A 27,662-nucleotide genomic window follows, 5' to 3' on the forward strand; every position below is an offset into this window, starting at 1 on the left:
GGATGGTGAGGTGCAGCTGAATGAAGCCCTGCCTTTCCCCAGGAGCACAACTCCTGCGACCACCCTTGACACATCACCAACCAGTTGCAGGTTCCTGCCAAGCCCAATCAAGCTGCGTAGAGCACATCCCAGATCAACCTGCCATGCAGCTCGCGGAGATTTGCGAGCGAGGCAATGCACAGGCCCCAGCACACGGGCCCCTCACACCGCCCCGGTCCGCTGCGCCACCCACATGGCTCCCGCAGCAGGCTGAGCCCGTCCTCAATGAGCCGCCTGTAGCCCGCCTCTGGCGCGATGATGTGGGGCTGGTAACCGTCCGCCTCGTTGATGGTGTTGCGCACGTTCTTGAGCGTGAGGATCTTGTCAAAGGGCAGCTTGTAGATGGCCTCCTTGAGCTTCACGTCAAACACCTCCAGGATGCGCTCACCACCTTAAGAGGGGGGGGGGGAGCAAGAGCACGCCAGGAGGTTGAGGTGGCGCGGGGTTGGGCAGATTGCGGGTGGCAAGTGGGGGTTGAGGGCTGGAGGAGCAGGGCGGCGAGTGGTGCGATGGACATGAGACGTGTCTCAGTCCCTCCAGCAACGAGCTCACGCGGCGCGCGTTGTCAGCACTGTCGTTCACCCTGATCCTCACAATCTGTGAGAGGATGTGTGTGCCCCTCCCCCCTCACCTCCCTCGCCGCCCTCCACGATGCGCGTGAAGGCCTTCTCCACCTTCTGGCAGAGCGTCAGGATGAGGTGCAGCATCTTGCCGCGGTTGCCGCTGATGTCATGGCCCAGGGCCGTCAGCTGAGACTTGTAGTCAATGATGCTTTGGGGGTAAAAATAACGGGATGGGGCAATGAGGAGGCTTGTGTGTCAGGATGGGGTGGGGTTTACGAGGAGAGGGGGGGTGCGCCAGTAGTGGCTACAGAATGCTGCTGGGGCCACCCGTGGGACGCTCGTGGGTAGGCCCACCCTGTTGTGATGCAGGCGCGCTGCGCCCTTCAGCCCCGCTCCTCCCCCACTCACGTCTTGTCAACGTAAGACTGGATTTCTGGCAGCTTGCGGGTGATCTCGTTGACGAGGTGATTGCTCAGCTTGTTGGCCAGGTACGTGGTGCCGGTGTTGTCCAGGTCGCGGTACGACTCGGTGGACTGGGGGGGGGGGGTGAGCGCGGAAGGTTGCCGATGTGTAAGCGAAGCTGCAGGGAAACAAGGGCCATGATGTGCGGCAAACACGCAGGGCACGTGTGAGGGGGATGTATGAAGGCAGGGTGGGTGCAGTAGACGGGCCTGGAAGTGCTCTTCGCAGGTGAACGTTGTGCGTGACCGTCAGCTGGATTGTCATACCACAAGCAATGTGTGCGAGGGACGATCAGCTTGATCAGGTCTCAATATCACTTTGAGCTGCAAGCCTGCTGCGTAGCATCCAGCAGCAGCGCAGTCACGTTCTTGATTCCCAGCCTACATCCTGCTCCTCCACACCCGCCCCACTGCAAGTGACCCCCGTTGCCACCGCCCCAACCTTGAAGAATTCGGTCTCCCTGGAGCGCGCGTCCGCCATGTTCATCTTCTTGTTGATGTCCGCCTGCCCACGGTTCACCACCCCCACCCAGCCGTGGCGCAGGCGCAGGCTGCGGCCGCACAGCACCTCCCTGCCGGTGGAAGGCAGAGCAGGAGCCACAAGTATGCGCATGTCTTGCCAGCATGCCCCAGGACCACCCTTCAAGTCGCCGATACGCCCTGGTCGCTGAGAGCTGGTTTGACCGTGGTCACACGCTCCACCACTGCAGCAGCCGCCTGCCATGAGCAAACGGCGTTATGGGCCCCTCCGCCGCCCTCTTGCTGCAGCCTGGTGACAGGTCCACCCCCCCAACAGCCTCACCACCATCTCTGCCCCACCTGCAGTCCGTGCCCTTGTCCATGATGTCGATCTTGGTCAGCACGCCGATGGTGCGCTCACCCAGGGGGTCCACCTCCTTGGCCAGCCGCAGCGCGTCAGATGTCGCCAGATCCGCGTTGGCGGGGGACACCGCCAGGATGATGGCGTTGTCACCCTGCAAGGACACAGGAGCGAGGGGGTGTAAGCCAGACATGATATCAGCTACGTTTAAATACGTTTGAGGTTTAATCATTTTTAAAAAATATATAAAAAAAATTTTATTTTCATCGGAGGAAAAATTTAAAAGGTCTAAATATTTTCTGAGAAAAGGTTCAATGGGTGTGCAATTGGGGCGGCCTGGTAGGGTAGGCGCCGAACGTGCAGCAAACCTCCGCTGCATTCCGCCCGTCAGCCGGCGATACCACACTCGCAAAACCTGGCAACAAACCCACCGCCGCTACCGCAGGCCTGCGTTGCGGCAAGGCACACAGCTCGCGCCCCAGCTGCTGCTGGACAACTACCTGCCAGCCTGCCCCCTGCGACCGCACCTTGATGTACTGCTTGCACATGTCCTCCAAGTCCTGCACGATGCTCTGGGGCTGCCCCTCGATGGCCAGCTTGGTCAGGCCTGAGACCGAGCACGGCGGGAGTGCAGGCGCAGAGGAGGCCAGCCTGACATCAAAGTTGCAACACAATTTGCAGCAAACAGGGCTGACAAGGTGTATGCGAAGCGCCAAGTCCTTGTTCCTGAACCGTTTCTCCATCGCCCGTGACTCGCAGCACACAGCGGCTGGGCGGAGGGATGATTTTCCTGCCGCTGCCCTGCTGTGCTGGTGCTCTGTCCCTGCATGTGCCGGCGACCATGCTGCTCTCGCTCTCCAGCAGCGCCAGATTGCCAGATGGCGCAGGACTGGCGGCTGCAAACCCATGGTAAATGTACTCCAATGCTGCCTACTGCGCCATTGCTGGCAACTGTGTCGCTGCGCCGGATGCCAACAGGCTGGGGCCAGCCGCAGGGGCTGGCATCCCCACACAATGGCCTACAGCTCGCCGCCGCCAGCCAAATCGCAGCCAGAGTCGCGCGTCGCCAGTGCCACCACCGCCAGACTTGCCACAGCCGTGCAGACAACCCTTGCCAGCTGTAATACCAGAATGCCGCCATAGGCTCCATACCAACATACGTGTCCCCACGGCCTCACAACGTGCCAGCGGTCCTGACCCAGCGACGAGGTCAATTCTCTCCATGCAAATCCTCCCTTGGCCATACCAATATCCCGCCCCGCCTCTCTGTGCTGGCGCACAAGCGCACCGGGCATGTCAACAAGAGTCAGGTTCGGCACCACTGGGGAGTAGATAGTCAGGTAGATAGGAACGGGGCTGACCACCTTGCTGCCTTTGGAGAGGTGGCGCTCCGTCTCGTCCTCAATCTCCTGCCGGATCTTCTCTGTGGGTGGGGTGCATGAGGACACAAGAATGGATCAGTCCCAAAGCAGATGACACACGGGGGAGAGAGCGACGATAGTTAAGGCATTCAGCAGCTGCAGGAAAATCAGCAGTCACTGTGAGCCCACTCAGAACGCACAAATACTTATGCAACTAGTTTCACATGCGCAAGCTTTTGAAATAGGAGCATTCAAATCCTCAGCTCCCGCCGGCTTGCAGAGGCCGGCACACTGTCACCATATCCAAACAACTGCTGCCCCTTGCAGCTTTGCTTCAACCAACACAGCTCAAGCATGCCACGTACCAAAGTCATAGATCTTCTGCCCCTGCCTGTGCATGAACTCCCCATACTCCTGGGCCTTGGGGTCGTCAGTGTGCACCAGGTTCAGCACCAGCGGGCGGCGCGTGACGATGCCCGTGCCGCGCGGCAGGAAGTCTCTGCCCACCACCGCCTCCAGCACTGACGATTTTCCCGAGCTCTGTAAGCATGGTCGTCAAGGCGAAGCGCCCACAGGCGACATGTCTTGTTGAGCCCCTTCCAATTGGTGCACTGCACCAAAACAACGAGCCATCCCATCGGCATGGCTACGCGATGCATGGACCTCCCGAGTGTGCCATGGATATCTGGGCATTGTATCTGCCATTTACGACGCGATCGGTGCCTCGTCAAGGACGTGCACACCGGCCCTGCAGCAGCTCCCATCCTTCACGGTTGGTCCCCTTGCCTGCTGCACCTCCGAGCTCTCAGCCGGCCCATTTCTGTGCAAAAAACTCACCTGGCCTCCCACGACCACGATACTGCTAAGCTTGTCCACCAGGATGCTGTTCCCGGCCGTGTCGCCGAGCTGGGTGCATATCTGCTGCAGTTTGTTCACGAGTCCCACGACCTGACCGAAAGTGGCGGGCTGCTGCTGGGCCATCCTGCTGGCGTGAGGGCTGCACACAGCCCAGATCGCTCGAGGCACTGACTTTGCTCCTGCGCCGACGTCCGGCTTGCAGGGCACGCTGATATAATCTATAGCAATCAATCAAACCGATCGTGGGGCTTTGGCATAGCGGCCTTGTTACGGCAGCATGCTTGTGCAGTTGGGGCATGAAGCTGCCTGTGCCCTGCGTGTGCATGCACTCCAATCCTGCACTGGAGGGCGGCACAACTCCAAACCTGTGACTGCGCTCATCATTTGGGACAGATCAGATGTTTGCAGGCATGTTGTGGGCGCTCGTCGTGATTCGCAGCACTTCATCCGCAACCCCCTGGAGCAGTCGGGTGCATGTGAAGTGACGAACAGGTTGGACGTTGAGTGCAACCCCAGTGCCCAGGATGGTCACTTGCAGCCGCTGCAGGTGCCCAGCTGCTCGCAGCACGTTCCTGATGGTGATGGCCACCTGCACAGCGTTGCTCACTCCCCCACGACACGGGCCACAAAGGGGTTACAACCAACAGGAAGCCATCGCTGGCATTGTTTGTGTCCGAACAATGTGTACTGTACTGCAGCTGATTACTAGTGTCACGGCAGTGGTCTGCGTGACCGATTCACAGGGAAAAGGGACAAGAATACCGTGTAAGACGCAATTCCGCCCACCCAAGCATCTAATGTCAGGGCTAGCACTTTCGCCGTAGGATTCTGAACATGGGAAATGCAAATAGAGATTTCTGTGTGCTCTAGGCTGAGAAAGTTTCTGGTGCCTCCAGGTATGTTTGCTGCAGGTGAATGTGAATGGCTGCTTTACCATGCTGCATGCAATGATTGCGATGTTCAGATCCCCACGTATGCGACTTCACGCAGGCTTAATCAACAATGTTTCTGCCCCTTACGTGGACCTACTGTATCAGGAGCTTGGGGTGAAGCAGGCCTAGGGGTGGCCTGCATTATCACGAGCTGGTGAAATCTAAAGTAGCACTATATGCGCAGTGGCTGCGTAGCTGGCCCCCTGCAGGTGTGTGCCGCCGCCGCCGCCGCCGCCGCCGCCCCTGCTGCTGCTGCTGCTGCTGCTGCCGCCCCTGCTGCTGCTGCTGCTGCTGCTGCTGCTGCTGCTGCTGCTGCTGCTGCTGCTGCTGCCGCCGCCGCGGTGACGCCTGCCTGCCTTGCCGTCCTCCGCCTACCTGCATCGTTGCTTTGCAGGTTCTGTTGTCACGCGCAAACCAAGGATCAACTTGACGTGTACCTCTACTTCCTTAGAGTCCTAGTCAGCCGTCATCGTCTCGGGTGTGAAGTGACAAGTGTGCGGCATTCTACAGTAAAGTGCTCAAAGCAAGTGGGTTATCCCTTCCCTGTCAGATCAAGATACACCGGAATAGCCCATTCGCTTTCAGCATACTGCTGCTTGTCCTGTGCGGTGTCCACGGTGGTGACCACTTTATGCGCCCCACGGTAATCGCCCTCGTTATTGCATGCATGGTGCGACGGAATTTTGTCTTTATGGACCCACCTGGGAGCAAAAAATCCACTTACTTGCGCGCACACGCCGCGCACTGCAAAGTCGACAGATCGTTCGAAACTGAATCGTGGTACATGTGTCGTTGTTTCGCATGAACCGATGAGCGGCTTTTGAAAACAAAAGTGTTGCCTCCCGGTTCCAGTACTATAGGCTGCCGCTGTGCTTTACTGCAGTGTACTGTCTCAGAATCAACCCAGTTGCGGAGAGCGCCGCGGCGCATGGGGCTCGCCATCGCCCAGTGTTTGAGAGCCGGCTCAGCCAGCAGCAGCCGCTAGTGCAGGCATCATGCTAGTCAGGGCGGGAGAGCACCACCTGTGGGTGCGGGTCGCCGGCAGTGGCGCCCGCGTGGCGCTGCTGATACATGGCTTCCCGGACGACGCCTCGATCTGGGACCCCCAGATCAACGCACTCACCGCGGCCGGGTGCGCTCGAAATACTGGACTGTCACAGCATTATGCGTGGCACGACTGCGCTCAAACCTCCCTGCCGTTCCTCCTTGGCAGCGGCGCCCATGGCTCTGCACACGGCTGGCGCCCATGTGTGCAGACGCTGCCATTTCGGCCCAATCGCAGCAGCAGCAGCAGCAGCAGCAGCAGCAGCAGCAGCAGCAGCAGCAGCAGCAGCAGCAGCAGCAGCAGCAGCAGCAGCAGCAGCAGCAGCAGCAGCAGCAGCAGCAGCAGCAGCATTAATGTCGCGCTTAACCTTGTACATGCTCCATGCTCCCTGCTGTATCCTTTCTATCCCCTTGAGTCCCCGTGTGCTCCCCCCCCCCCAAAGATACCGCGTGATCGCACCCACCATGCTGGGCTACTGCGGGTCCGACCCCGCCACCGCCAGCGACGCACCCTCAGACGTCGCCGCCTACAGCCTGGGGCGCGTGGCCGAGAGCCTGGTGGGGCTGCTGGATGAGCTTGGGGTGGCGCGTGCGGCTGTGATGGGCCATGACTGGTGAGGGCTTCCGGGTATGGGGTGTGTGTGTGCTTGTTTCACGGAGAGGTTGGGGGCACCGCATCACCGACAGAATGACAAGGATCCACAGTGCCAGGGCCGCAGAGGCGCTTGTGGCAACCCATTCCAAGCAGGGCTCGCCTGTACATGCGTGGCATGTGCACCCTCCTCACACGCACGGATCGACTACCAGGGGCGCCGCTGTCGCGTGGCGCATGGCGCTGGCCTACCCGGAGCGTGTGGAGCGGCTGGCGGTTGTCAGCGTTGGCCACCCAGGTGCGCCCTACTGCCCGGCGCCGGCACACACATGCAATTGACACTGCATTGAGCAAATCGTGATGGGCCGGATTGATCCATCCTGGCCCTACCCTCTGATGCCCTGCAGAGTGTGGGGCCGCTGCAGCCGGCATCGAGCAGCGCAGGAGCTGGTGGTACCTGTTCCTCTTTGCCACCCCGGGCGCCGAGGCCTGGGTGCGCGCCAACGACTGGGCCCTGCTCCGGGAGATGCTGGGCTCTGCGGGTGGAGCCCCACCGGACGCCATGGCCACCTACCTGCAAAGGCTGGGCCAACCAGGTGAGAGCGGCAATGCGAGGGGCGACACCCAGCCCGTTGGCCCTGCTTACTGCTGCTGGCAGGGGTGTGCTGCGTTGGTGCAGCCGCATGCCTGCAGGGCTGAAGCTGCACTTACTGTCACCTGCACGAGCTTCCACTCTGGAACTGGCTGGGTTTTGATGTCCCGTCTATCCTTTTCTCACAACCGCAGGCGCCCTGCAGGCGGCGTTGCGCTGGTACCGTGCCAACCACAGCCCCGCCGCCATCGCCTCCACGCGCATCCGCCACGGCGCCTGCCCCCTCCTTGCCATGCCCGTGATGGGCGTGTGGCCCAGCAGCGACGGCGTGCTGGCAGAGGCGCAGATGACAGCCAGCGCGGGCTTTGTCGCCGACCTGCGGCTGTGGCGCTACGAGCGCCTGGAAGGCGCGGGCCACTGGGCACAGCGTGACGCGCCCAACGAGCTCAACAAACTGCTGCTCAGCTTCCTGGGGCAGGACTTTGGAGATGCTGCCAAGCAAGACAATGGCGCCCAGGTACAGCAGCAGCGGCGGCAGGAGCGCTCACGATTGTGAACGGCCACGAATTCATGAAGGCGCTGACTAAGCCGGCCGGTGTGCTGGCGGTTGAGTGCCAGGCGCAGCAATGAACATCCCTATTGTAACTCTCAAGCCCGCGCGGCACCACCTCAGCTGTTACATGCATCAGGGGACGATGGAGGATGAGGCACGGGGGCTTAAGGCCTTCACACCAGTCGCCGCTCACGTGACAAGAGTGTGGGCTGCCGGGTCAGGGGGGATAACCTGGCCACCGTGGCACGATTTTTTGAAAGTGTCCACTTCCTGCCAGGCCACAGGCAGGCAGGCACATGCGCCTGCCGGCCCGTCTCCTGCAGGATGCAACGAAATTGATCGCAGCAGCTCAAAAGCCCCCCGAGACATGGCAACTTTGTACTCGTGTGCATATCTTGAGAGGAATTGTGCAAGTTCTCATGGTTAATATATACAAATAATAGGCATGTGTGCATAAGTGCAGCCGAGCTGGCTGTCACGAATCACATCCAGCAGCACAGTTAGAGTGTGCGGGGGCACGAACACATGGTGCCCTTTGGTCGCCGGCATCTGGCTGTTCTGACAGCAGCAATACGGACCCGCTCCTTGCAGCAGCACGAGACAAGCCACTGATCAGGTGGCCACCCTCTGGGCCAGAGGTCGGTGCGTGGTGGTGGGCTTGCGGTCGTCGTGGCCCCCGCCCTCGTGCTCGTCGTCCTCTGGTCCCACCGGGGGCTTGGTCTTCTGGTCTGAAGTCATAGAGTCAGGAGATGACGGCATGCAAGAGGTCAGAGCAGCGCAATATTGCCATTCGTAAAGGCATGGGGATGTCAGGTAACACCGTGGTCAGCGGTGTTGGCCTAGCCAGGCCTGCTTGTGCCTCTTGCATTCCCCACCCATGGCCGCACATGTTTGGACATCAAGACAAGACCCTGCTGCTCCACTGGCGGTCCACAAAACGTGCAGCACTCTGTTTTTGTCCGCAAGCTATGCCCCATGTCCCTGATGCAGCAACCGCCTGACACCAACAATGCAGTTGATCCTCCCAAGTAATTCCCGCACCCGCGCACCGAAATAATAAGTCTGGTAGGGCCCGTCATAGTTGTCCTCAGCCATTGTCTGATGGGGCAGAGGCAGGAGTGATAACATTCAGGGATGACAGGTGCAAGCAGTGACTCGCCCTCGCAGGCAGTAAGCCAGGCGTACTCCAGCACACCCCATTCCAGCTTTCAAGAGTGTGGGGCAACTCCGTATCCGGTGCGTCCCTGTGCACACAGTGCCTTCCAATCCCCTCACCCCCTACCTCAAAGCGCGCGCTGAACACCGGGGCCGTGGAGTAGATGAGGTCGGCCAACTCCTGCTCTGGGCTCTCGGGCTTGTGGCTGCTGCGCCTGGTGAATTCAATCAGGAGGGGGGCCGGGGGCAGGGAGGATGGCGTGGGGTGGCCACAATGAGCTGGGCGTTGTCCAAGGGCTTTAGGCAGCATTGACCCTAGAGGCCAAACCGAATTTCCACCAGCTTCGAAGCCTCCTCTTCCCCGTGCCCACCTGGCAGTGTCGACGAACTTGTTGGCAAACCACTGTCCCACACGCACGGCGTCCAGGGTATGGGGCACCTTGTGAAGGAAACAGAGAGGGTTTTGTGAGGTCAGCTGCGCTGATCGTAGTGAAATGCCGGCTGACTCCATGCTATGCGCCGGAAGGGAAGCTCAGCAGTGCAGTCTGGCAAACGGGCCATGCCCAGCACCTCTTCGGTCCTTGCCACCACCCCTTCCCCTTGACCATTGCCAGCCCAGTGCCGCAGGAAGCGCACCTCGTCCATTCCAAATTCGCTGGTAGGCTTCTCGGGGTGCCACTGGGTGCCTGGTGGCGGGGCCAAGGGCGTTGGCAGGGTGAAGAGGTGACCAGTGCCCTCAGATGAACAACATCCATAGGGCCCACCTCCAGCATCACCCTCCCTCCCCAACTCAGACCGCGAACCCCTGGTTGCCCCCCTCACCCGTAAAGGGGTACTTCTTGGCCTCAACCGTTGAGATGTACTCGAGCCCCTTGCGGTCCTTGGAGGTGGTGAGCACGTTGAACCACTCCCCCAGGAGCGGCCAGCGCTGGTAGTGGTGCGGGGGAATGCCGTACTCGTGGTTCTGCATCGCGATGTTCAGCTTGGGGTCTTCCAGCTTGCTTCGTAGGTCGGCCTGCATGTGTGTATGTGTGTAGTTGTGTGTTGGTTTGCAAAATGGGAAAGGCAAGTGTTGCTTTACGATTTTTCTCGCAATGCACAAGAAGGAGGGTGAGGGTCTCGCAATGCACAAGGAGGAGGGTGAGGGGCGGGTGAGCGAGGGGCTTTTGATCAACCCGCTTTTTGCGCGTCGGGCGTTGATTACATGCAATGTGGCGCAATCGCATCGTAATGTCCATCTCAGGCGTGCATGCCTTCGTTTCCACCCCAACCCCTTCAATCCCGACTGCACCTGTGAAAAGGCATCTCACCGGCAGGCCGCTGAAGGTGTGGCTGCTGCCCGCGCTGTCGGTGAAGATGAGTGTGCTGGGCTGCGTCACCGCGTCTGTCTCCACCAGCAGGTCGTTGCGGCTCACGTTGGATGCCAGGATGTGCAGCAGCTGGTGGCCCAGGCAGGTGCCGTGAATCTAGGGGGGGGGGGGGCAGCGTGTGGGAGGAGGACACGAAGCTGGGAGTTGTCATGAGCGCGGCTCTGTTTCATGGGCAGCGCTAAGCGTAATAAGACTGCCCTCTGTAGAGCGGTGGACCTTCTCCAGGCAGGTGGCAAAGGACATAGCAGGGACAGAGAAAATGAAGAGGTAGTGACTCACCGGGAAGACGTCCCCAGCCTCATTGGCCTGGATCGCCCAGTTGAAGAGCTTGCGGGCCGCAATGACGTAGGGTGAGTCCAGCCAGAGCCACGTCAGGCCGCCCTGTCAGAGGGGCAGGGTGGTCGAGGCGGCGGGAGCGGGTGCATGCTGAGCGGGGGGGTTGAGCGCAGGAAGCGCCCAGCGTGGCGCGGTAGGGTGTCAGTACAGCATCAGGCTGCTTGAGGCCGATGCCACGCAAGCCACGCTTTCCCAGCCGTTTCAGGCGCAACCAGGGAGCCCTCACGCAGCCGACCCATCTGCCCCTCACCGCGAACACGAGGCCGTTGACGCTCTTGAACAGGCGGTGCAGCTCCGCGTCAGACGCGTAGAACCTGGGCGCAAGGGCAGGGGTCGTGGGGGAGTGCACATCTGGCCCATGTGCTGCCACTTTGCCCAGACACCGCAGCCCGATCACGCCTGAGGTCTCACCCACTGAGGAACTACCTATGCCTGGCCATTTGCACACCTCATCAACACATCCTTAGTTGTCTGCCGCAGCGGCAGCGCATTGCCGGCGCCTCTCCCCCACCTGATTGGCACCACGCGGCCGCCCGCAGACTCGATCCACTTGACGTAGCTAATTGGGGGTGCAAGGAACGGGCTGGTAATTCAGCATCAGAGCGCTTGGGGGCTGCTCGCAACTACCACTGCCAAAACGTGAGCGCCCGTGCGCATCACATCCTGACCGGCCTTGGTCCCTGCCCATGCGCCCGTTCGTCAGTGTCACCCCGAGCTGACCACCCCGCACCTTGCTGCGATGTAGCACCTGGCGACAAGAGAAACAGAGAGAAACGAGCGGGTGTGGCCAGGTGGTGAGCAGTAGATCATGCCACGCCTTGCATGCTGTCCCGGTCAGCCGCTACGAGGCCTCGGTGCCCAGAGCAACCCCTCACACAAAAACCCTCGCACCTGCCGGGGCAGTCGGTGCAGGGCTGTGTGAGGACACCGATGATTGGCTGTGTGTTCTTATACCCAGACGACTTCCTGGCACGATCCACAACAGCCGCCACGGCGCGCTGCTCATCACTTCGACCAACAGCGGGCCTGGCTGTGGCACCGTTGGCGGCGGCCAGCACAGCCACGAGCGCCAACAGGACAACCATATGCATCAAGCGCGGCATACTGGCTGCCTTGTGGCTGCCACGTGATCCCCGCGCGTGGCGGCAGAGATAGCTTTCGGGTCACGATCCAACGAAAGATCACGAGGTGGGTCAATGCACCTGTTAGCGCTATGCGCTGTGAGGCAGAAGCACGTGCAAGAGCTCCGGGATCAATGAGAAGCCGTGTCGAAATTTTGTTTGGCAGGGTGAAGATGCTTCACCTCTGAATCTATGCTATGCGACGAAACATAGGTAAATTCAGGATCCATGGAAATAGCGACCACAATGTAGCTGTGCGTGCCTATGCGCTGATGCAGGCAAATCCAGCAGAAGTTGCGGCCAGCTCACCGACGGCTGACGGCCAGGCTGGCTTGCCTCAGGTGTCCAGCGGCGCCCCTGGTGCACGCAGATACTGCGTCACAGCTGAGATCCAGTAATGCAGGCACCTGCGCCCCGCTGGAATCTCTATGCGAGGCGATTGACCGCCGCATGTCAGGCCAAGACAGGTCTGACCAGGTGACAGCGCATGGTGATGGCCAGGCATCCCGCAGTTGTTCAGCAGTGGTGTTACAGCTTTGGACGTCAGCTGCGTCCTGGCTCAGTATGCAGGTATGTCGCTCCACCGGTAACCCGGAACCCTGCGCCAGCAGCACCATGCGATGTGGCTGTGATACGCCCCTGCAGGCGAGTTTGGGAGTTGGGGTGTTCATCATGATTCCAACTTGGCTGCAACAACAGTAGGTGCGGCGGCTGCCCACGCGCGGAGGGGCAGGCCCGCACTGAGCCTTTTTGCCAGGGGTGGCGGCCGCTTGTGGGGTGGTGTTACGGCAGGCTCACCTGGAAGAAACGTCAGAATACCCACGATACTAAACCCGATCTCCTGTTGGCGTCAGGGGATTGGGGCGTTGCGTGTGGGGGCTGGCAGCAATCGCCCTTGCCACACCAACCACGCCGGGCGTTGCCTTGGAACCAGTTGCCCCACCCTACCTGGTGCAATCACCGGCAAGCGGAAGCTGTGTGCGCTCGTACAATCAGCGCCCGCCCAAGCAACACGCACACCACCACACGCACCGCCTGCTCCTTGCCGAACAACTGCTGCGTCCAGTGCAGCCACGCGAGAACGAAGGATACAATCCCAAACACAGCGAGGAACACCGCCAGCACGACAGACCCCCAGGGGACCTCCTCTGGTGGCGCCGCAAAACGTAGATGCTCCTCTGACGCCCAGCCCTGCGGCGGAGGGTCAGTCGTGTCGGCGCTTGCCAGTCCTGGAGTACTTGCGCCACAGGGGCGGTCGCTGCCCGGTCACAAGGGCACGCCTCACATCGTCCGTTGCATCAAGGCGGGTGTAACCCGATTGTCTATTCCGTAACATCCTTCTTGTTCTGTTGTATGATCATGCTTTCACGGGTGGCCACGCTTCAGGAAATCGCGCGTGATCTAGCTGGAAGAACAAGAACACGTCCGACCTATCGGAATTCATCCAGAACAATTGAAGCCTGATTGATTGATCAAGGCAGCTACCGCGTTCTCGCATGGAGTCCGCTGCGAAGGGCGCGAGCCCGCTGGCTGTGCAGCTGCGTTGCGAGCTGCGGCAGCAGCCCGGGCGCTGCGACACGGAGGACGGCAACGCCAGCACCAATGGCAGTTGGCCGTGCAAACGAAGTGCACACTGCCTTTTGAACAGGTACTGCCGTACTGTACCCTCGCATCTCCCAGCACGCCCAGGTGCTGACCGCTAGCTGAGGCGTGCACTCGTCGTGTTTGCAGGTGGCCTGGCAAGGTGTCGTCGCCGCGTGGCCTGCTGATGCTAGCCGGTGACACCACCGGCCACCCGGGCGGCACCGTTGCGGGTGTCACCGGCCGCGACGGCAGCGGCGGGCAGGGCGCAGAGTGCCTGGCAGTTGGCGCGGCCTGCCGCCGCCTGGGTGACGTGTGGCTGCTGGACCTCGATGCTGACGCCAGGGTGCGCGGCACGAGGCGGGGGGGAGGGGCGGTGCTGCATCAGGCATGATCGCACGACTGCTCAGCAGCAGCGCGCGCCAGGGGTTTTTAAATGGGACAACAACGTGCGTGTAGGCCGGCGGCTGTTACGTCCCGCTGGTCAAGCTGCCCCAATCCGCGGGGGTTGACCAAACGGCTGCGTCCCTTCCTGTGAAGCAGGGCAGTGTGGAGCCGTGGCGGCAGCTGCACCCTGAAGGTCGCGGCTACACGCCTCGCAGCAATGCCGCCGCAGCAGTGGTGGGGCACCACCTTTGCGTCTTTGGCGGCTGGGACGTCACCGGTGCGCGGTGCCATCAGTCAGGCACACCCGGCATCCGCCCTTGCAGAAGTCCTGTGCGGCCTGGCGTATTTTCCTCCCTGTCCTTATAATGACTATCAGATTGACACTCTAGGTAGTTCAGGTCTCTGAGCGTGTTGCTGCAGCGCATGCGGCTGCAGTGCATAAGGTTTGCATTGCTGCCCTTCACTATCTTGTACGCCTGCGATCGGCCCTACCTCTCGGCCCCTTCTCCCCGACATCACCCCTCCACCCCTCCACCCCTCCCCTCCCCCCAAGGCACGCGTCCCCTGGCTGATCTGGCAGCCCTGGACCTGGACACCAATGTCTGGACCGCACCACACACCACCGGCGACGCCCCGGGCCCCCGCGGACAGCCCTCGGCCGTAGCCACCACGGCGCGCCCGGGGCGCCCCGCGCAGCTGCTGCTCTTTGGCGGTTGGGACGGCACGGCACGCTATGGCGACCTGCACGCGCTGCATGTAGGGGTGTGGCGCTGGGAGCGGCTCGCGCCCCGAGGGCCGCGGCCGCCCCCGCGCTCGGACCACACGTGTGTGACGTGGCACTACTGCGACGATGGAAGGTGGAAGGACCTGGCGGTTGTGTTTGGGGGGTCGTCGGATGTGGGGCTGCTGGCTGACACCTGGCTCTACGACGTCGACACGGCGCTGTGGACGCAGGTGGGTGAGCGGCGTTGCGGATGGCTGACACCAGGCCGGGATCCAAGCTGGTGGGGCGAGGGCAGGTGGGGGTCCATCGCCAAGACAGCAGCACGCCAGGCCTAGCATTGCACAATCTTGGCGGGCTGTCTTGTATGGGATGGCCACATGCAATGCCCTTGCGGGCTGATGCGGCCCATAGCCCCACCGCGCCCGCAACGACGTCACCCTGCGTGCCTGTCAACCAACACCACTCGGCGATGGCTCCCAGGGTCACTGCGGCGGCACAGCACCCTGCGCGCGCAGCAGCCACGCGGCGGCGGTGGTGGGCGACCTCATGGTGGTGGTGGGGGGCCAGGTGGCAGGAGGCGGCGTGCTGTCAGACTGCCACATCCTGAAGCTCTCATCGCTGACCTGGATACAGGCAAGCCTGCAGCAAGAGCACGTTTCATTCTTGGCGGGTTTTGCTGCGCATACTCTTGCAGCACAAAATGGGGATTGGAATTTGAACTGTCCCGGTCACCCACTGCCACCGGATGAGAGCAGCCTCAGCCACCATCCTATCCGCCTGCTGGCTGCCTGCAGGTCGACCTGGGTCCCCAGCCCCTGCCCCCGGTGTGCCGCCACGCCGCCGCAATCGCTGAGGGCAAGCTCTGGGTGTTTGGGGGCTGGTGTGGGGACGACGTTGGGCCCACCAATGCATTGGGGGTGATCGATCTTGCCGGCCTGCTGCGGCCCAGGGCCCCTGCAGCTGACCCTGTGGTTGCCAAGGGCGCGCATGACCTACAGCAGCGGCAGCAGCAGCAGCAGAGACGCGGACAGCTCGACGAAACAGTGCGCCCCGTCCAGCAGCAGCAAACACAGCTGGATGTGGAGACAGCAGCCGCCACTGATGACCAGCCGCCTGCTGGGCCGCTGGCGGACATAGAAGAGGCGCCCGCGCTGTCCCTGGCCACGGCCCAGGTGTTGTGGAAGCTCAGCGCACCACCGCTGACTGTGGATGACCTGCCAGAGCACGAGGCGGCGCGGGCACTGCCCAAGTGGCGGCTGATACGCCGGCTGCACCAGGTGGTCTGGGCATATGTGGGGGCATATGCGGTCAGAGTGCACTTAGTACACAACGCGCCGGGCACTACGCTGCGTGCACTGTCATCATCACCAGACACCCCGATGCGACGTTTGGCTGCGCCATGCGTGCACGTTGCACCGCAGGCCGCCTTGGACGCAGGGTGTCAGAGCTACATCGACCCTGACAGCGGGTACAGCGTCTTCACAAGCGCATACCTCAGAAGCCGCCAATGCTGCGGCAACAAGTGCCGGCACTGTCCATGGGGATGGGCAAACGTTGTAAGCTGCGACACGTAAAGGCAATGTGTTCCCGACTCTCTTCACATGCGTTTGTTACAAGTTGCTTGCGAGCGACCGCGGTGTCAAACGCCCGCCATGTGATGGTCACCACCGCCGATGCCGCGCGGCACAGCGGGGTGCATGGTCGCAGCAGCAGGAGCGGCCTCAGCCTGCGCCGTGACAGAGCCTGAGCCGTCCAAGGTAGGGGCCAGCGGGGCGCTGACGTGGTGGTGGTGATGGCCTAGTTGCTGCTGACCGGCTGCCGGCACGCTCTGATCGCTGCTGCCGTGTGCACTGGCCACGCTTTGGAGCACGGCATCGCCTTGAGCCAGCTGGTGCTGCCGCTGCTGCTGCTGTTGCTGCTGGATGTGGCCCTGGGCGCCAGCCATCGTGTGGGTGGCAGCCAAGGAGCCGGCAAACGGTGACGGCTGCTGCTGCTGCTGCTGCTGATGATGATGATGATGCTGGGGCCCAGGAGTGGCTTGATTGGGGCCACTGTGGTGCTGCTGGCCGCCGTGAGTGGGTGTGTGCGGGAGCTGTCCAAGGCGGCTGCGCTGTGGCGGCAGGGGCGGCCGCAGCGCCGATGTGCCCGTGTCTGTGGGTGCAAAGTTGCAAAGGTTGAGGCAAGGCTAGGATGCAACAGAAGGGTTTAGGGTTGACCAAGCGGGCCAGAAACTCGAAGGCATGCGAGGGCGCCCACCATCAGTTCAAAGGTGTGCGCTGCCATGCTGATTGCTGAAACAAACACGCCGCGCCCAGCTCCCAGCCCTACCTGAAAACCGCCGTGCAGCCGAAGCTTTGGAGGGTGGGAGGCCCAGCGCAGGGGTCCCGCCCACTGCCCCACCAGGGTCGGCCTTGGATCCACGAGCCGCGCCTGCAGGGGCGGTGGGTGGGGGGTCGTCCACGCGAGGCCCTCCGGGGAGCAGGGTCACGCTGCGCGCCTTGAGCCCTGAGGAGCAACGCGATCGGGAAATGAGCGGCGTTTGAGTGCTGGCAACGAAGAGCTTGGTGGCCGAATTACGGGCAACCCCAAGCGCTGGCAATGTTGCTGTCACTGGTCGCAGAAGCGCCCCAATGAGGATGAGCCTTGGCTCTGCGGGACCAGCGCGCCGCCTTGTAGCCCACAACAGCCCGCCCGGCAGCCCACCTGCCCCGACCAGGACGCCCGGCCACACCACCCCGGCGTGCTCGCTGAGCGAGTGGTCGCGCAGCAGGCCCGCAGGGAAGCCAGACACCTCCCGCCCGCCGCCCGCCGTCGCAGCATTGCCCTGCCCCAGCTGCTGCCCCTCCGTCGCCGTCGCGCCGCCGCCGCCGTCCTTGCCGTTTGGTGGCGCGTCATGGCAGGCCCCCAGGAAGGACTGCAGCTGCCTGAGCTCCAGTGCGCTGCAGCGGCCCAGGTCCACCTCCACCTCCAACCTCGACTCTGGGGCACCAGACGACGCCAGGTGGGGGGCCATCTGGCATGGCGGCAGCGGTGGTGGTCACGGGAAGTGGACCATGCGTGAGCGCACGCACATTTAAACGCAGGTTGGGTTGGGTGAAGGACAGACACATGGGCTGCAACATCATGGATTGCGAAGGGGTTGCAGGCTGCCGCTGTCGCAGCAATGCCAGTGTTCACGCTGGTGCTGGTGCGTGCTGCAAGCGATTGGCACACCAGGGGCTGGAGCCAAAAAGTGCGCAATCACCTGCGGCAGAACCAGCCCGAGGGCCGCCTCCAGCTGGGCCGTGGGCAGGGCCGCAAGCGCCCGCGCCAGCTCAGCACGCGCCTCTGGTGCCAGGGGCTCGCAGGCCAGCGCCGCCTCCACGCGCACCGCTGCCAGCTGCTCATGCAGGTCGTCCAGGAACGCCACCAGCCTTAGATGGTTGGAGGGGGGGTGCGGTGTGTATGTGTGTGTTAGGCCAGGGGGAGGGGTACGGGCTGTGAGGGATAGGCTGGGGCGATGGGCGCGACGGTGGGATCATTTGGTGCCGACACACGCAAAAAAGGTCGCGGGGCGTGGTCCAGCCAGCTCTGCAGCCGCAAAAACGCATGAAGAGCAGTGGAACGAGGGGTTTGTGTGCACCACAGCAGCCAGGCAGCCCATTGACCCCGGCCGGCCAAAGGATCAACCGTCTGGAAGAGCGCTTGCAGGGCCGCTTACTTGCAGGCTGCGTCCTGCATTTCTCTCTCCTCCTCTGCGCGTGCCACTGCCAGCTTGCGGCCCGCCATGGTGGCCTCCTCTGCCGCGCTCTGCTTGGCGCACTCCTGCAGCTTTGGCACCACCACCTTCTTCCACTGCTCCAGGAACGCCTCCTGGGAGGTTCGGGTGGGGTGTGTGGGCCGGTGGGTGGGTGGATGTGTTGGGGCATGAGAGGGACGCTTCAGGCAGGCGTGATTGTTTTTGGTATAATACCGGGCGCACACACTGCTCCACCCCTGCATCAAGGGTGTAGCACCAGGGGTACACAGGGTGATGGCCGAAATCGGTCTCACATGCCCTCGATCATGCCCCAACTGGCGCACACTCCTCATGCATATGCACCTGCAGCACTGTTGACATGTAGTACACGTCGGACCCGGGTGGGTTGTACTGGCGGCTGTTGGTGAACACCAGCATGAAGTCGGTGTACACCTTGGGGGGTGGGGGAGGGGCGGTGTGGAGTGGGCGCAGCAAAATTGAACGGCAAGGGGCCAGCAGGGCTGGGTGCAAGTGCTGGGTGCCGGACCCACGACTGGCCACCTCAGTCAGGGCGAGCCCATTCTGGGGCTGGGGCACGCCAGACAAGGCGTAGCCGGCCGGAGGAGGTCGGTCCCAGAGCCACCGCCGCTCGCCCGTGCCTCCTCTGTTGTGCTCTGAGGCTTCCTCCATCGACCTGCGTCACGCCCGGTTGCTCCCCCTTCACACCGCGTAGCAGAGCTACAGCGCACCTGCTGCGGGTCCCTGTACGCCCCCCTCTCCGCCCTGTCCTTCATGGTGCCAAAGTCCATGGGCTCTGCCACCACCTGCTGGTAATCCGGGTAGCGCTTGACGTCCACTGGGGTGTTGAAGGGCCACGAGAACTGTCAGGAGGCAAGGGGGGCGAGGGGCGGCGAGAGAAGGTGCATGTTAGCCCGTGAATGCGGCCATTGTCAGACAAAAGTCTGTGCTCACAGGAAGACTGCCTGGCAGCCGCAGCGCGTGTCTCCCGGGGCCCCGGGTCCTCCCTCTCTGGCCCCCGCGCACCTTCTGCACCATCATGGCCTTGATGACCGCGAGGCAGGCCTTGCTGGCCACGTCCAGCAGCCGCCGGTTGTGCTGCACCGCCAGGACCTCGCGCTCCTGGGGGCTCAAACGCGCGGCGCGCGGCGGCCGCGCAGCGGCGCGCCATGCGATGAGCGCCTTGGCCTGGCAGGGGTGCGGGGATGTGGCGGAGGTTGCGGCCGCATTTGAGGCCTCACGCTCGTGGCCGGCGGCGTCATGCCCATCCGCCTCGCTGCAGCCGCATGCTTGCCGAGCCGCAGCGACCCGTTTCGCTGGAAATAGATACATGCAACCGCCTGCCGGCTACTAGCGTGACTCCTCCATGATCAATAAAAGCAATCAAGAAAGCGCATTCGAGTGCATGCTTCACCGCCATCAACGCGCAGCTTTGCCGTCAACTCCCGCCTAGCCCACCTCGCAGACTGCCGCCTCCACCTGCGCCGTGAGGTCCGCAAACCGCCGCTTCAACGCCCACCAGCGCCGCTGCCGCAGCCGGTGGTCACGTGCACTCGGGGGCCGCGGGCCGCTGCCACTGCGAGCGCCGCCGCCGCCACCGAAGCCGCCGCCGCCATCCTCGTCCTCATCCGGCTCCTCCCCCGGCTCAAGGTCTGGTGGCGGATCCTGCTGCTCCAGGCGTGCCTTTTTGGCGAGCGGCTCGTCACTGCCTGCCGCAGTGCCTGCCGCAGCGCCTGCCGCAGTGCCTGCTGCAGCGCTAGCAGCAGCAGCGTCTTCATCAGCAGCATCAGCGGTGTTGGCAGCTGCGCCCACTTCGCCTGCAGCCTCCATGGGGGACTGCTGATCAAGTCCCGTCCCTGGGGCTGCAACGGCGGCGTTGTTGCCCTGCTGTTGCAGTAAGGACCTCCCAGCGGACAGCTGTGCCAGCGTGCCAGGGTCGTGGGCCATTTGCGCCAGCTGCTGTGCGAGCTGCAGCCCGGTCATGCCGGCGCTGCCCTGCTGTGGCGCTTGCGCTGGCGCGCTGGCATGCGGGTCGAGAGCCGAGGGCAGCGGCACGACTAGGACATCCCACGAAGACGAGGACAGTTCAGGCCTGCCTTCTGCTGCGCTCATCTGCTTCTTGCCACGCTAGCTCTGTGCCAGTCCTGAGATCACCCTTGCTGTAAAATGCTTATCGGCCGCAGGCGATACGGATGCCCCTAGAAATATCGTAACATGCAAGGTGCAACGGCCACGGTACGGTAGCCCCATGTCGCGGCCTCGGGCACAGCATCAACTTCTTTGTCGTCTCACCCGGGACACACTTAGCGCCGGGGTTTGGCTGCTTGCTCCTGAGGTCGTCCATTCTGATACCTTTCTTTGATATCATACCTTACCGGCTCGTGCAACCGCAGTGTCCAAAGCCCAGGCTGGCACCAACACACCGTCGGCTCGAGGCCTGTCTCGTGAGGTGCCCGTAATCGCCTAATCACAAGGAAATTTCCCTTTTAGTATCTGAGCCGTCGCTACCCGCAGCGTCCCGCAGAGCGTGACGCACCAGGGTGTGTCACTGTGCGGCAGCTCTCGGCGCTTGTTCCAGGGTGCTGGCCACGATGGCTGCGGACCGGCTCGGCTTGGCAGCGCTGCTGGTGCTAGGAATTCTTTCTGGGATGGCATCAGCCCAAGTGCAGTCCGCCATGCCCGTGGTGGCAGGCACATTCCCACCGCGGTTGCTGGAGCGTAACCTGAGCTCCAACATCCCGGGCTGTGGCAAGGAGGGCAAGCCCTGCTGCTGCCCCGGTGCGCGGGGTTTGCTAGACAGAAGTTTGGTGGAAAAGGGGGGGGATCGACCGAGGCTTGTCAGGCCCGAGGTTTGTGCTGAGGGCAGGGGTGCCGCCGGCATGGCGGGGATTGCGGGTTCCCAGCACCAACGCCACGCGAAGAGGGGCGTGTGGGGGCTGGGCTGCCGATGGTGCCGCGTGGGTGGCACGCTGCAGCAGTGCCGAGCTCAAGCCCATCCCTCCCCCCTCACAAGCCGCATCCATGCGCCCCTGTGTCTTTCTCCCCACCCCCACCCCATTACCACCCCTTCTCGCGCTTACCTGCCCTTTGATCGACCACCCCCGCCATCGACACCACGTGCTCGCAGTGGCGGATGCGGGCCGCACAAGCTGCTGTGAGAACCGCGATCTTGCGTGCTACAAGTTTGACCGCGGGCCTGAGGAGTCAAAGGGCCTCTGCCTACCCATCGACCCCAAGCCTGTGAGCTGGGAGCTGCGTTGTGAGCCCTGGCTTAGGCGGACCAGCGGACGACAGCTCGTGATTTGCGGGCAGCTGGGTAGCGGCAAGGCCAGCCGCACCGGAATCACACTTGCGAGAGAACTGCACGCGTCCAGCCCCAATCCGCCTGTACTCCACCCCACAACGCATCTGCGCCTGCTGTATCTGCCCCCGACTCCTCAGGGCTGTGGCAAGGAGGACGGCACGTGCTGCTTGGCGTGGCGCGCCAATCGCTACGTCGTGTCGTGCGAGGGCGGGCTGACGTGCATCCCCCCGGCTGAGTTTGTGTACCGGAGCTCTGCGCAGCACGACCTGCTGGCTGCCAATTTTGCAGCGGCGTACACCAACCCCAAGGTCCTGGGCACCTGCAAACGCAAGCCCAAGTGCGGCGTCCCCCAGGGCCCCTGCGGCGTGGAGGAGGGCTGCGCGGATGCGGCGTGCCCCAAGGGGTTTTACTGCGCCAATTATGCTGACGCCACTGTGGGGTCGCGATGTGAGCCGCTGCCTGCGGACGCCGGCAAGCCTGGCGGCTTCTGCCTGCCCAACAACTTCCCAGTGAGAGGCCAGAGGCAGGGGTGGGGGGGGTGAGTGGATTGCCCTGCAATTGGGGCCGGGGGGAGTAAATGGGACGCAGGCGGTGATACAGGTGGTGCATTCACCATCGAGCATATCAGGGTGGACATACCGTGAATGCAGGGTCGCTGCTGGCCTTCAAACACCTTGATTGTGCGCAAGGTGTGCCCGGGGGCTCAGCGCAGCACCCTGAGTGCCCACCTGAACCTGGGTCGGCACGTCCCCCCCCTCCCCTGCACTGCATCAACTGTGACAGGCCGCACCCGTCCTGAAGCTCAGCGGGTGGCCGGAGACGCGCGCCCCGCCATATTGTCCCGGCAAGGACGACGTGTGCTTTGCGTTTGCAGGCCCGCTGACTTTGCGCACGAACAGCTACCTCACAATTTTTAACCCCAGCCTGGCCAAGAAGAGCGGCTCGCGCATCTGGCTGAGCCAGTGCGTCACAGTGCCCAAGGCCTGCGGCGGCATTGGGCAGCCCTGCTGCCCGGGTGTCAGCGTGGGTGTGGTGACAGACAAGCCGCTGCCCTCCTTCAACACATCATGGCAAGGGCGGCCCTGCGACGACACATCAACGCCTGACGGCGCTTACTGCAATGGTGCACCTTGGGGGGTTGCGGGGCGGTGGCAAAGGAGTGCTGTTGCTCGAGTGGGGGGGCGCAGCCGCGGGTGGGAGTGTTGCTGGAGGCTGGGCTGGCGCAGCAGGGCCACCGCAAGGCCAGCCTCCCTCAAAAGCCTGCACCCCACAAAGCGATCTGAAATTGGCCCTGTCTCAGTTTTCCCCTTCCTCAATACCTGGCGTGTCCTGTCGCAGGCCAGTGGACGGCTCTCGGAGGCCCCATGTATGGGCAGTGCGTCGCCAACACCAAGGGATGCAACGACATCGGCAACAAGTGCTGCATCCGCACCAGTGCTGACAAGTCCGAGGTGTGCAGCACTGGTTCAATTAGGTAGCAAGACTGTCCGCGTTGCTTGCCCTTTGCCTTAACTCGCCACCTACTAATAGATAGATAGATAAGGTACTCGTACCATAGCATCACTGCCATCGGCCTCGCGCTCATCAGAGCGGACCTCCTCATTCCTAACCTTCCAACGGATCTGCCAGCAAGCATACACATAAGGGGCAACAATACCTACTAACCCTGTACACCAACACAACCCCGCAGCGCTACTGCAAGGGGGGCGGCAAACGTGTGTACTGTGTGTTCACAGACAACACCTGCAGGCTCTGCCCCCGCGTCACCGAGACCCTGCTGGACTTCTTCGTCTGCACCTAGGGCAGCGCAAGGGGCATGTGCAAGCAGGAGGGACGTTCTGACGACGCACCAACGGACGCAGGACGCAGCGCCTGTCTCTGCGCTGGCGCGGTCCACAGTTTTTGAGCCAAGCGCATGATGGCACCGCTCAAGCACCCTGGCACATCCCACCACGTCAAGAGCAAGCACTCAGGCACTTGCATTTCAACGCTCAATGTTTTGGCCGGGGGCTTGCGCTTACAAGGCACCATGTTGGCCTTCAACGCGTCTGCACGACTGATGCTGAATTGGCATGGGCTAGGCGTAGGCCTTATGTGTGCTTGGCGCACATGGCCTACTGTGCAATGTCGAGGCGGGGTAGCGCTGTTGCAAGTGCCTGCCGGCAATATTTGATCAGGATCCCGTGTTGTTATTATCCTATTATGTCTCTGTGGGTGCCTGGCGCTCAACCACCTAGCGGCGCAGGTCTCCTAGTGCAGACTGCGGCACTTGTGTCCCTGCCACAGCAGCGCTATCTATCGGCGCAAGCGCCTGCCGTGCACTACGGTAGCATTGTTGACCAGTAACCATACAAGGGGCCGGATGCTGAGGAACGTGGCTGGCGATCGCCACCTGGCAGCGCACAAGGACAAAAAAACTGAGGGGACCAAGCGGTTTTGCCTTGAAGGTACTCTAGAGCCTGCTTGCTGATGTTTCACAAAACAGCTGCTCAAATCAAATTGTACAAAAGAGTAAAAAGTAGAAAAGTGAATGGGTTGATCTCATAGCACCCTCTTAGCGCCAGTCCGTCCGGCACCCCACCCCAACACGGGCCTTCACTCCAGTGCACGCAAAGGTAGGCAGCGCTCCGCTGCTTGCGTGGCCTCGCAGACGCCCATGGGCCTGCTGCGATGTGCACAAGACGACAACCGCTGCGGCTGCCGCAGCCGAGAACACGGCTATCACGACCATCAGCCAGCCCCAGCGACGAGGCACATAAGCCTGCATAAGCCAGCCGCCTAGAGTGCGCCCAGCATGCACCTGTGCCAGGACGGCATGGCCTCTCGGCCCCCCATGGGGCATGAAGCCAGGCAACGCGCCAACCTCCACCAGCGCCGCACCCAGCGGCCACGCGACATCGCCTCGACCAACAGCGACAGCACTGGCATTGGGAAGGCGCAGGCCCTGGCTCAGCAGCGCGGCGGCGTAGGGGCCCCAGGTGCAGTAGCGCTCCACATTTACAGAGTCCCCAAGGTCCGCTGACACTCTTGGCCAGGGCAGACCGCAGTGGCGCTTTGCGGCTGTCAGAAGCTCAGACGGCGTTGAGCCAGGCTCGAGGCGCAAAAACGTCGAAACGACGTAGAAACCTGCGGGCAGCGTTCAAGAGGGTGCTGAGTAGCTGTGCGTTGACATGCATGACTATGTGCGTTGGCCGCGTCGCCACACGCCCTAGGCTTGTCTCTCAAACGGTTGATATGCGAATCCAGTCTCCAGCCGCAGCTCCCCAGACCGGCAACCTGCCGGAAACCTGCCCACCTGTGAGGGCGCTGAACGTGCCAGCCAGCCGCGGCTGAAGCGAACCCAGCACGCACGTACTGCCTGGCAAATCTTGGCCCACAGGCGCAGGCGGGCAGGGTGCGCTGGCATTCACCAGCCGGTCTGCCAGCGCCAGACACGCCTGAAAGTTGGGCGCGCCCACCAGGCGCACTACCGGGGGGCTTGGCCTGACGCTGCTGTAGGCCAGCCGTGTGTATTGTGATGAGTACCCCTTGTGAAGGCAAGGGTGACGCACGGCCGGACCGAGTCCTTCAGCTGCGGGGCCCGGGGTGCTGCTGGCCTTCTTCGGTCCTGGCAGCAGTGGAGGTGCGGCAGAGGGCTTGGCAGCCAGCCGCCGCCAGCCGTGTTGCCGCCACGGCTGATAGCCGCCGGCTTGCTGCTGGTTGCTGCTGGCTGTGCCTGACTCGGGGTTCGGCGCTGGCAAGGGAATTCTGCTGCCTGGGAGTAACTTGGTGTGCTCAAGCATGCCGCCCACCATACGATCATGCCGGGTTGTTGCCCCCAGGTTGTCGACCGACACGTCCCACACAAAGAGCACCTGGCGGGTGGGGGGGCTGGCACCTAGCTTGCGACCGTTGTTCTGCGCTACTTGCAGTTGGTCACTGCTGCGGAGGCCTATCGCGGCTGCCCTTGCTTCAGCTGCCGTAATGCGAGCCACGGGGGGTCTGCGCCGCTCCTCCTCGTCAATGGCAAGGCCTGATGGCGACCGGTTGGGCATGGGTGCCCGGGGGCTGGTCGGCTGCACATTGACCTTTGCCAATCCTGCCACAAAAGGCACCAACAGCTCATGCGGCGCTGGCTCGCGGCCCTCCACACCGTCCTGTGGCACAATCGGTTGCCCCTCCTGCTGGCCCCTCGTTGGCTGCTGTGCAGCCTCAACTTGCAACTGGTGTGGCTGCTGTTGGAACGCTGGCAGCCCGTGAATCTGCAATGTCTGTCCCTGGCCCGGCTTTGGTGGCGGTGGCGGCGGTGGTAGCCGCTGCCGGTGCTGCTGGTTACTGGCAGCCTGGCCTCGCTGTCCAAGCCCGTGCTGTTCATCGGGCTGTCTGTGATGCTTTGCCGGATGCACCAGCTCCTCCTGCATCGTCTCTTGCGGCTCCTGCTCGTCATGCTCAGCGCGCCTCTTCTGCGCTTCCTGCTGCTGCCCGTGTTCTGCCTCCTGGCCTGCCTCCTGGCCTGCCTCCTGGCCTGCCTCCTGCCCTGCCTCCTGTGCTGCCTGCCGCTCAGCCTTCTGTTCTGACCCCTGGTCTGCTTTCTGCTCTAATTCCTCCTCCTGCTGCTGTTGCATCTGCTGCTGCTGCGCCCCTTCCTCCAACAAGAGCGTCACTGCCCGGTCAAACGCTTCGTTCAGGCCGTAGCCATGGAACGCGTGCGTGTGCAGTGAGTGCGTCACTCCCGCCAAGGTCACGTTGATCGCACCACGTTGCCACCTCGGTAGCTCGAATGCCACCTCCAGAGACGAGCCTCCCAGGTCCAGAGCGCCTACTGTCCGCATACTGCTGAAAGCACCGCCACTCAGATCGCCCCACGTGCCTGCCGAGGCTCCAGCATCAGGAACTGCGGCTCCGAGGCGACCTTTGTTGTAATTGAGCGCAACCCATCCATATGCAGCCTCCTCCGCACCGCTAATGATACGCGCCCATGCCGGCTCGAACCGGAAGCCTGACCGTGCCAGCAGCCGGCGTGTCTCGTCTAGCAGCGCGTTGCGCTGTGCCGGCGCCAGGCGCCGCAGGCCGCCGGTGCCCAGAAGAAAAATAGGAGTGGCGGCACGATCGCGCCTGGGCACCACGGCGCGCGCCCACTTCAGCAGCGGCTCAATGGCTTCCTTTTCAACACCATGCGGGCTGCTGACGTACGCATGCAGCCCTGGCTGCGTCTCCACTCGCTGCAAGAGGCAGGGCAAAATGGGGAGAAGGCATGTGCAAGAGCGTCCGTTCATCCTGCTGATACCTATCAAGGTACTTCAGGCCCAACGTCATCGTGGCGCACGGCAGCGCTGCTATCTGTGCTGCTGGCAACATTTCAGGGCGGCCGCAGTGCTGCTGTCACGTTCCCGCCCGCTCACATCGTACATGCCCTTGCCCAGCTTGCGGGGCACGTCAGAAGCCGCGGCCGATGGTGGGATGAGCCGCACCAACGGCAGTACCCCTGGCTGCAGGGGCGGCCGCCATGTGTACGCGTAACTGCAGGGGTGGTGGTGGCAATAGCGGTGTGACGAGAGCGCATTATCCTGTACGTCGTCATCTTCTAATGCTCCACAGAAATTCACCTCGGCGGTGAATTTCTGGCGCCGCATGCAGGCCAATGCAGAACCATGCACTTCATGCACCAGCATGCTAGGCCCATGCAGCGTACAAGGCTCACACGCGCGAACCACTCGATCCGGCATCCAGCACCAACACGTGGCGAGGGGCCCCTGTGGCAGGCTGCTTATCAAGCTGCCCTGGTATGTCAGCTGCGGCTGGCTGCATGCGCATTTGCATGTGGCCCATCGACGCTGACGGCACCACCAGGCCAACGACCATCAGCGCGAGCCCGGCCATCAGCATGAGGGCCAGCGGCAGCTGCAGCAACAGGCGGTCACGCCAGCGCCGGCCTTGGGGATACGCCACGGCCGCATACGGCGTACGAGGAGAACTGTCGGTGTACAGCGGGTCAACATCCGTGCTGGCGCGGCGCAGCAAGGAGTGCATGTCCGCTGCAGCGGCAACAGCGCGCCCTCACTGGCACTGCACGCATGCCTTGGGGCCGATCAACCAGCGGTCCATCAGCCGTGATGCCAGATATAACGGTATTTTAGTTAATAATCGTGACTTC

The 27,662-nt window shown here is 62.7% G+C and overlaps 6 protein-coding genes across 6 annotated transcripts; 3 read left to right on the forward strand and 3 right to left on the reverse strand.

The window, feature by feature from the left end:
* Positions 1 to 133: 133 nt before the first annotated feature.
* MNEG_1383 (hypothetical protein) lies at positions 134 to 4,225 on the reverse strand (the record flags this gene model as incomplete). The annotated part of the gene is made up of 10 exons (XM_014050125.1): positions 134 to 138; positions 233 to 430; positions 671 to 810; positions 1,011 to 1,135; positions 1,506 to 1,635; positions 1,883 to 2,037; positions 2,411 to 2,490; positions 3,172 to 3,306; positions 3,610 to 3,784; positions 4,082 to 4,225. The coding sequence occupies 10 exons, from the start codon at positions 4,223 to 4,225 to the stop codon at positions 134 to 136; spliced, it is 1,287 nt and encodes a 428-aa protein (XP_013905579.1).
* A 1,804-nt stretch (positions 4,226 to 6,029) lies between these two features.
* MNEG_1384 (hypothetical protein) lies at positions 6,030 to 6,433 on the forward strand (the record flags this gene model as incomplete). Its single annotated transcript, XM_014050126.1, has 2 exons — positions 6,030 to 6,062; positions 6,317 to 6,433. 2 exons carry the CDS (start codon positions 6,030 to 6,032, stop codon positions 6,431 to 6,433), a joined length of 150 nt encoding a protein of 49 aa, XP_013905580.1.
* Positions 6,434 to 6,543: 110 nt separating this feature from the next.
* MNEG_1385 (alpha/beta hydrolase fold protein) lies at positions 6,544 to 7,818 on the forward strand (the record flags this gene model as incomplete). The annotated part of the gene is made up of 4 exons (XM_014050127.1): positions 6,544 to 6,692; positions 6,886 to 6,968; positions 7,078 to 7,266; positions 7,457 to 7,818. The coding sequence occupies 4 exons, from the start codon at positions 6,544 to 6,546 to the stop codon at positions 7,816 to 7,818; spliced, it is 783 nt and encodes a 260-aa protein (XP_013905581.1).
* A 609-nt stretch (positions 7,819 to 8,427) lies between these two features.
* Positions 8,428 to 11,779, reverse strand: MNEG_1386 (gamma-glutamyl hydrolase; the record flags this gene model as incomplete). The annotated part of the gene is made up of 12 exons (XM_014050128.1): positions 8,428 to 8,543; positions 8,865 to 8,913; positions 9,098 to 9,185; positions 9,342 to 9,409; positions 9,607 to 9,656; positions 9,793 to 9,985; positions 10,281 to 10,436; positions 10,620 to 10,721; positions 10,927 to 10,990; positions 11,188 to 11,259; positions 11,407 to 11,424; positions 11,568 to 11,779. 12 exons carry the CDS (start codon positions 11,777 to 11,779, stop codon positions 8,428 to 8,430), a joined length of 1,188 nt encoding a protein of 395 aa, XP_013905582.1.
* A 4,349-nt stretch (positions 11,780 to 16,128) lies between these two features.
* Positions 16,129 to 20,208, reverse strand: MNEG_1387 (bromodomain and WD repeat domain containing 1; the record flags this gene model as incomplete). Its single annotated transcript, XM_014050129.1, has 9 exons — positions 16,129 to 16,232; positions 16,890 to 16,994; positions 17,193 to 17,502; positions 17,734 to 17,902; positions 18,190 to 18,341; positions 18,571 to 18,660; positions 18,957 to 19,088; positions 19,252 to 19,413; positions 19,684 to 20,208. 9 exons carry the CDS (start codon positions 20,206 to 20,208, stop codon positions 16,129 to 16,131), a joined length of 1,749 nt encoding a protein of 582 aa, XP_013905583.1.
* Positions 20,209 to 20,873: 665 nt separating this feature from the next.
* On the forward strand, positions 20,874 to 23,330 carry MNEG_1388 (hypothetical protein; the record flags this gene model as incomplete). Its single annotated transcript, XM_014050130.1, has 6 exons — positions 20,874 to 21,003; positions 21,353 to 21,465; positions 21,667 to 22,038; positions 22,313 to 22,652; positions 22,868 to 22,980; positions 23,220 to 23,330. 6 exons carry the CDS (start codon positions 20,874 to 20,876, stop codon positions 23,328 to 23,330), a joined length of 1,179 nt encoding a protein of 392 aa, XP_013905584.1.
* Between the last annotated feature and the right edge of the window lie 4,332 nt (positions 23,331 to 27,662).

This window comes from Monoraphidium neglectum (assembly GCF_000611645.1).
Source record: "Monoraphidium neglectum strain SAG 48.87 unplaced genomic scaffold scaffold00137, whole genome shotgun sequence".
In the NCBI taxonomy this organism is placed as follows: Eukaryota; Viridiplantae; Chlorophyta; class Chlorophyceae; order Sphaeropleales; family Selenastraceae; genus Monoraphidium; species Monoraphidium neglectum.